Below are 8273 nucleotides of genomic sequence, written 5' to 3' on the forward strand. Positions count from 1 at the left end.
CTCTCTCTCTCTCTCTCTCTCTCTCTCTCTCACACACACACACACACACACACACACACACACACACCAGTCATTTCCACACACAACTCTAAGGTATCTCTGAGAGGCCTCTGGGAATGCAGATCACTGGATCCCGCTCCACCCACAGCTGCCAAACTGGACCCCCAGGCCCTGGCCTTCGAAACCAGCTCCTGGGTGATCCTCCTGCCCTCGGAGAATGACAGGTGCTCACAGGACGCAGCCACAGGATACCCCAAAGACCTACGTGCCAGAGAGCTGTGTGCCCAGGGCAGCAGCAGGGCGACCGGCAGCAGCAGCCCCGCTCTTCGCTCCCTCCACCTTTCCATGGACCCCGGTCTCCACGTCAGGAGGGGAGCTTCACGGGCCCACAGCCCAGCCTGACTGCGAGATCACAATGGGCCCTGTGGGAAGCTGCCCTGTGCCCATGCAGCCCCGCGGCTCCTGTGGCCTCCAGGAAGTGGGTGGCCAGGGCAGAGGGATGACCAGTGGCCGCATGGGTGACACGCTGGCCAATGCCGTCCCCGCCGACTCATGAATGTGTCAGAAGGAAGCAGCCGAAGGCCAGCTCCAGGCATGACCTTAGTTTACAAGAAAGAAGCCAAGGTTTCTGGTGCAGGTACTGGTCTAACGCCGCAGCAGAGGATGCGGGAGCCAGCTCACCACCAGCAGGAGGAGCCATCGTCACATGACTTTCTACTGCTCACCTGCAACATGGAGCGATAATACATCATCGGGGCATGGAGCACATCCGTGTGCTGATGTGTGTGTTCCGGCAGACGCCACGCCACACACACACACACACACACACACACACACACACACACAGATCCACTGCAGGGCAGTGCTGGGCATGCATGCATTTCTTCACTCAGGGAGGCATTCCTTTCTTCATTCAAAGGATCATCTCCCACTTGGTGGAGCACTTTCTTCACACCAGCCTTGAGGGATGGGGAATTGGTGAACAGCAGACACTCTGCCCCGGGAGCTCGTGCCTCAGCCAAGGGAGGTCCACAAGACCATTGCTGGGAGCTGGAGGTGTGCACAGGTGTGTGCGGAGGAGATCTCCAGAGGAACGAGCTTCCAAATGGAGATGGTCTTAGGGAAGAATGGGAAAGTGTTTGTTGTGGTTGAATTGTGCTCCTCAAAACTCGCGTGTCAAAGGGGAAAACTGGGAGAGAACAAGGGGAGGGGTGACCCTGTCCAAAAAGAAACCTGCTCTTTACCTAACTTACGTAACTGTGACCCCTTTGTCCATCGCCTTTATAATAACAATTTTAAATATTACAAGCTCCTGTGCTAAAGTCCTAGCTCACAGCCTCCACGCAGGGGCGTCATTTGGAAATAGGGTCGCTGTAAATGTAGTTAGTTAAGGTGAAGCCATGTTAGAGTTGGGAAGGAAGGTCCTTTCTCCAAAGACCAGTGTCCTTATAAAACAGAGCTTTCAACGAATGCACCACAGGGAGAAGCCCACGAGAAGCCTGTGGGTGTGCCATCAGCCAGGGCCTCCCCAGGAGCTGTGAGAGGAGCCTGGCCTGAAACAGGCCCCTCCCTAGCACAGCCAGACACAGGGCAACACTGTGATGTACTTCTGGCCTCCAGACTCCAGACAATCCTAGTTGTCCTAAGTCATTCTTCGGGTGCAGCCACCCCACGAAGCAAATGCCGTATTCTAGCTGGGTAGAAAACAATACAAAGGCCCAGAGGAGTGTGAGGGCTGTGCTGCTGGTGGTAGAAGAATCGGGGTTTGAACTCAGGGCCTCAGGTTGTTATCATGATACTGCTGAACTCTCTCTCCAGCTCTGCTTTATGATGAGGTCTCGCTTCCTGCCCAGGTATGTGTCTAAGCTATAATCCTGGTACATGTCTGAGCTGTAATCCCTCTGTTATAGACCTTTCCCATTGCTGGTACCATAGGTATGCACCAGTGTCCAACTTCCTGTCCATGGAGACAGAATTTCACAGACTTTTCTGCCTAGGCCGGCCTAGAACTGTGATTCTCCCCCTCTCGGCCTCTCCTCTAACTTGCAATGAAAGTTTTGCACCACTGAGCCCAACTAGGAGTTGAGAAGTAGAGGTCTTGCTGCCTTTTTTGCTCTGGGTGTTCTTGAACTGTGGTCCTCCTGTTCTCAGCCTCCCATGTAGCTAGGATTACAAGTGTGAACTGCTAGTTCCACGGTAGAAACTCCTAAGTTACACGACTTAGAATTGCTCCCTGGGTAGCTAAAAATAATTATGGAATGCTTGCCAATTTGTATGGTTCAAGCTAAATTAGTAAGTCAGATATATGGAGTTCAGTGGCAGAGGTCAATTTATTGTGAAGCTTGGATCTGAATAAACAGTCTTCCCTTAGTCTTCTGTGGCCACAAATACAGGCATATGGAGATAGCAATCATGACTAGAGCCGTGGGTTTAACCATTTCCCCAAATTCTATACATCATGGAACCTTTCTTCTCGTAGTTTTTTTTCAGCTTTAACATTTATCTTTTAAAACACTTGGAAATATCCCATTGGAATGATTGAAAGCTACACGAGCACAAGGCAGGCAGCCTGTGTGATTGGGTGTGAGTTTCATCAGAAGGAGAATTTCTGCTGTTCTCTAAGCTGTCACGAGGCACCCGGGCTCCTCCACCGAGCTCCTACCTTCCCGGTGCAGATGTGGGCTCGGGGTGAGAGAAGTGAGAGGGAAAGGCCCTTCCCCGCGCTCTAGAAACGGCATCGATGAGCTCAGCAGGCCAAGACGCGGGTGAAGCAGGAGCAAGGCATCAATAGAGATTTGCCGGCAGCACCGCACCTCCCGCCCTGCTTCTGTACCGTTTCTGTGGTGGGCCCGGAAAGGAAGAACAGAGCGCATGCACCATCTCATTCAGACCCTGAATAATACAGAAATCTCCGAGTATCGACTTCTTGATCAAAACAGCGTCGCGTGAACATGTAGGAGCATACCAAACACAATCCTATCTAGTGCTTTAATTACGATTGCTTCACAATGATATACGTGCATGTAACGCACGTGTGTGTAGATAATGTGTACATACACTATTGTAAGGATTATGGGATGCACGGTGTGTGTCCGTCCCCTCCACATCCCCGAGTCCTTCCACTGCCTGCCGTGCCTGCAGCATGAAAGCACGCGTGAACATTCTGCCCCCATGTGGGACTACATGGCTGTCTCCCTCGTACATGTTCTAGGTAGATGTGGCTATAACAAAAGGCCTAGAAAAGAGTCCATTGCACTCTGGCTGCAATGCGTTAGCATTGGTTTTCAAAGATGGTCTCGAGGGTTTTCAAAAACAGATTTGTGTCCTTGCTGTCAACCTGGCCCGAGTCCCTTCTTTCTGTTTCTTTTTGGTGGAGCTACCCGCTTGCCCTCTTGTCCTCAGATTTTTTTGGTTGGGGGTGGGAGGGAGGGTCGGTCATGGGGCCTGAACTCTGGGCCTGGGCGCTGTCCCTCAGCTCTTCAGCTCAAGGCTAGTGCTCTACCACTTGAGCCCCAGCGCCACTTCTGGTTTTCTGGTGGTTCATTGGAGATAAGAGTCTCACAGATTTTTCCTTCCCGGACTGGCTTTGAACCGTGATCCTCAGATCTCAGCCTCCTGAGTAGCTAGGATGACAGACGTGAGACTTGGGCGCCTGGCCTTCCTCAGATTTGAATCCTCTTTCACGTGATGAATACTTGGCTGTGGTCCCAGTCAGCGGCCCATGGGGACAGCGAGGACAGACATCTTGTTCTGCTGAATTATTTTTTGGATATGGCAAGGGGAGGGGGGAAAGGTGTTGTCTGTAAGTCTCCATCCTAACCTCCATGTTGAGCTCCAAACTAGACGGATACTAACTCTCCTTCACCGAGTCCCGGGACCCTGAAGCATCTGAGCCTCGGGTGGGGGCTCCCGGGTATGTGTGTGTCCTGCCCACGGCTGGCCCGTGGCTAGGGAGGAGTGTGCGTCAGGAGGGAAAAAAGCATGTGCTGTTGGACACCATCACACTGAGGTCTGGAGAATCAAATCCTGTGTCTACCTCCCAGGCCCTGGGGTTGGGCCCACCCCTGCTGCTCCCCAACCCCTGCTGCTCCCCAGATGCTTGGGGGGGTGCTGCATTCGAGAATGGGTAGGAAAAGAGAAGGAAAATGGATGGGTCCGAGTCTTAGCCATATAATTTATCGCTGATAAACATGGACACGAGCAGAACTTGAGACCCCAGGGCTAGCAACCCGGAGCACTGTGGAGCAGGGGTCAGGGAGCTTCTTGGGGCTCCTGAGAGGGGGAGGGCTCTCCCCTCCTTCTCGGTCTCTTTCTGGATCCATGGAATGAATTGAGCCACAGATACAAACAGACCGGGCCTCCCCCTAGAGCCGGAGTCCAGGCCCCAGCTGAAGACACCCACTTGGTAGAGCCTCTGGGTCCCCCATTTGGCACACACCATGGGTGCCCCGCTGTCTCCCTGGAAATGAAAAGAGGAGAAAGCAGTCAGTAGGGCCTCCATTAAGAATGTGGGGCAGGGCCAGTGGGGTGGGAGACGGGGCTCCCTCTGCCCTCTCGGTCTGGGCCCCTAGCAGCTGGGGTGTGGGGAGGGAGGGCCTGGCCGGGCCGAGTACCTGGCAGGTGCCTTTGGTGTGGAGTTCTTGCCAAGCACAGAGCGAGTTCCTGGGGAGCTGGGTCACCCTCTTGGCGCATTCTCTCCTGTTAATCTGAACCACCCTCAGCTTCTTCAGGTTCATGTTGAGGTTGTCGTGTGGGCCTGGCAACGGGAGGAAGGCTATCTGAGAATGGGCATGCAGCCACCATGGGCAGTGACCAGGTCGCACACAGGAGTGGCGTCCTGGAGGGCCGGCAGCTCCAGCGCCCGGGCTGCCCTGCGTGGGCCGAGCCCCACCCACTCTCCTCCCAGCCTTGGCAGAGTCCATCGGCCTGCGTGTCTCCCGGCAGGAGGGTCCTCTCGGCATGTTCTGGCCCTGTAACACCCCCATACCCACGGCACCCCAGCCTTGCCGAGCCAAATGGAGAAATGAGGAAGAGAATGTCACCGGAAGAAGGACTGACCTGACCAAGGTGCTGAAAGAACTCTTGGGCCTTCTCCCCTCCCACTCCCTTCCTCCCAGAAACCCTTGCTGCTGCTGCTGCTGCTCTAGACAATCCCCGGCTTGCTGTTATCAAGGGTGATTGTCTGAGTCGTGTGGACAGCGGGTGGGAAGGAGGACTTTGTAAACCAGCTGGAGGCAGGGGTAGGGAGAAAAATCTATCAAAATGATCACTGCTTTCAAGTGTTGGAGATTTTTGTCTCTGTTCCAGGCTTTTAATGGAGACCTTTTCTGTACCATTTCACGCATGGAATCTAGGCAGCTTATTTGTAGGAGGCGTTACTGTGACCCTGGAGATGAGCAAAGATCATGCTCAGAATTCAGACCTGAGCTTTCCACATCCCAAGCACCGTGCTGTCCAGCCAGGCCACCGGGTGCCGGCCCTCTGTGGGTCCCCAGGGGAGCGCACATACCATACCTCTGAGCCGGTACCCACTCTGCCATCCAGCACCGGTCCCAGCGGCTCTCCTTCCCCGGCAGGCAGACGGGCATCTTGAAGTTGGTGAAGTGCACCGGGGAGGCCAGCAGCAGCAGGCAGAGGTCGCTGTCCAGGCGGGGCGGGCGGTAATCGTTGTGAGCGATGATCTTCCGCACCTGCTTCCTCTCCAGACGGATGTCACTCAGTGTTTTCACTCCCATGACCACGGTGACATTCATCAGGGCCCTTTCTAATCTGAAGAATTAAAATACAAACACCAGTGCTAACCATGGGCGTGGGATGCTTGGCCCTCACCGACACATTCATGCACAGTCGACTCAGACACTAAACACTGGGGAGTCCAGAGGTGATGCCTTGGTCTAGAGCGAGACCAGGCTGGAGCTCGGCTACGTCAGAGTCAGGCCCAGACCCAGGTGAATCCCTGAGCCAAAAAACCATACGCCAGGGAAACTGCCGGCCACAGAGGCACAGTGACTCTGTCTGAGAGAAGGCGGTGCGCGCATCTGAGCCGCAGGGAGCTTGGCTGTACTGCGGACTGTGCACTTGAACAGCACACAGTAGGTGCTCAGTGTGTGCTTGCAGGATGAGTGAGGGTAGTGTATTGTCCTCATGTCCTGGACTGATTTTCTGATACTGCTGCCTACCTATGGGATGTGTGATATGGCGAAGAGGAGACAGTGAGAAGGAGCAGACTTTGGTTCCAAAGTCAACTGGAACATCCTGGATCAGAGTCCTGGCTTCAACCCCCAGCCCAGAGGGTGACCGGCCGGATCGCATGTGGACGAGACGCAGTGTGAACGAAGACGACGTCCCAGACACTCACAGCGTTCCCGGGAAGCAGTGGGCGGCCGTGAGAACCCACCACCGGTGGATGATGGCGCCGGCACACACGTGTTTCTGGAAAGCCTGGACGCTCACTTGCCAGGGGAACTCGCCATGCTGAACCTCAAGCAGCTCGCGGAATGGCAGCCACGATGAGTTTGGAAAGGCGGGTCGGTAGCCGCACCGAACGGTTTCTGAAACAAGGAAAGAGCCACTGTCCCCGAGAAGGCCTCCCCCCACACCCCCGATCCACGTGAGCACCTCCCACGCTGGGTGAAGTCAGGCAAGGTGCTGAGGGGACAAGACACCAACAAATCACACCTCCTCTTGTGTTTATTACATCCACAAAGAATTGTGAGACAGAGCTCAACCAAAACACACATGCACAAACAAAGGTTGGAATACGACTATGCTAACACAGCAAAGATTTGTATGGTCCATTCAGGAGACACTGTGTGGTAGTTTGAACAGAGAACTTGCTAGGAAGAGTCACAGACTATAACTGGGCTAACTATAAAGAGTTGAAGACTCTAAGGGTTCCCAGGGGCTGGGGGAGAGCGCCTCAAGAAGGGGCAGACTTGGAGCATTGCTGCACACTGGGGTTCAGAACGCAGTGAGCGAGTATTTGGAACTCAGGGGATGGCAGAGAAGTTTGCTCAAGCCAGCGTGGCTATCAAGACACGAGTTGAAGTGTTGGCAGCACACACAAGCTGCTGATACGCTCTGGATCTGCAGGCGGACCTACTGGTGTCCTGGATTTTATTTGAGGCAGACCTACTGGCATCCTGGACTCAAAGCACAAGATGGATGGGAATTTTCCAGATCAGAAGGGAAGGAGATCTGAAAGGGGACAGGGGCTCACACCTGTAATTCTAGCTGCTCAGCAGACTGAAGTCTGAGGATCATGGTTCAAAGCCAGCCTAGGCAGTAAAGTCTATGAGTCTCGGCTCTCAATGACCACCAGAAAGTCAGAAATGGAGCTGCCTCAAGTAAAGAGCACCAGCCTGGACCCAAAAAGCCAAGTGCGAGCACCAGGCCCTGAGCTCAAGCCCCACAATGGGCACGCATGTGCACGCACGCACACACATACACACACACACACACGTCCAGGTAACACCCACTGTAGGCTGGCACGGACCTCCGTCATCGTGGGCATGTCCCCTGAGTGCTAGGAGCAACACCATCACAAGTGGGAGCATCTTCCTCTTGTTCCAGTCCAGACTCGCCCAATCCGCCATCAGCCCAGGCTGGCACCCCTCCGGCTGCAGTGGCTCCAGGGGGGCATCACAAATGCATGGCAGAGCTGGGCCCGGTGACGTCACAGTGAGTGCCAGGGCTGGAGGGCAGCCGTGGCTGAGGCCGGCCTGGCGCGGCTGCATCCTCACGGCCCCGCATTCCCTGCCTGGCTCCCTCAGCAGCTGCAGCTCGGGGCCCTCAAGGCCCATGCGGGCCAACATCTGTCAGCACGTGCCCTTCCCACGCTTCCCCCTGCACCTGGAGGAGCCGTTAAGTCCACCACCATCTGCTCCAACACGAGCGAGCTTTGTGTGTCTGGGTGAGATTTTATATTCTCTTAGAACCAGGTCTAAAAAAAAACAAAACAGCCCTGCTATGCCTTGTTAGATTTCCACCTTGTCATGAGGTTGGTAGGAGGCAGGGGGAGAATTATTTTTTTTGGGGGGGGTCCGGTTGTGGGGCCTGAACTCTGGGCCTGGATGCTGTCCCTCAGCTCTTCAGCTCAAGACTAGCACTCTACCACTTGAGCCACAGTGCCACTTCCGGCTTTTTTTCGGGGGAGGGGTCTGGTAGTGGGGCCTGAACTCTGGCCTGGGCGCTGTCCCTCAGCTCTTCAGCTCAAGGCTAGCACTCTACCACTTGAGCCACAGCGCCACTTCCGGCTTTTTTCTTTTTGCTTA

The 8273-nt window shown here is 54.8% G+C and overlaps 3 protein-coding genes across 3 annotated transcripts in view; 1 reads left to right on the top strand and 2 right to left on the bottom strand.

Moving 5' to 3' along the window:
• Positions 1-347, bottom strand: part of LOC105991541 (serine protease 52-like) — a 13928-nt gene extending 13581 nt beyond the window's left edge. Inside the window, exon 1 of the mRNA XM_013024196.1 lies at positions 266-347. Coding sequence (XP_012879650.1) covers positions 266-347 — 82 coding nt within the window. The remainder of the gene's footprint in view (positions 1-265) is intronic.
• A 3815-nt stretch (positions 348-4162) lies between these two features.
• Positions 4163-7802, bottom strand: LOC105991542 (serine protease 55-like). The gene is made up of 5 exons (XM_013024197.1): positions 7496-7802; positions 6359-6551; positions 5510-5769; positions 4614-4756; positions 4163-4459 (listed from the first exon to the last, which is right to left on the bottom strand). The coding sequence occupies exons 1-5, from the start codon at positions 7800-7802 to the stop codon at positions 4163-4165; spliced, it is 1200 nt and encodes a 399-aa protein (XP_012879651.1).
• Positions 7801-8273, top strand: part of LOC105991543 (serine protease 55-like) — a 12727-nt gene continuing 12254 nt past the window's right edge. The window contains exon 1 of the mRNA XM_013024198.1: positions 7801-7912. Within this exon, the coding sequence (XP_012879652.1) occupies positions 7801-7912 (112 nt within the window). The remainder of the gene's footprint in view (positions 7913-8273) is intronic.

Source organism: Dipodomys ordii, unplaced genomic scaffold (assembly GCF_000151885.1).
Source record: "Dipodomys ordii isolate 6190 unplaced genomic scaffold, Dord_2.0 Scaffold74, whole genome shotgun sequence".
In the NCBI taxonomy this organism is placed as follows: domain Eukaryota; kingdom Metazoa; phylum Chordata; class Mammalia; order Rodentia; family Heteromyidae; genus Dipodomys; species Dipodomys ordii.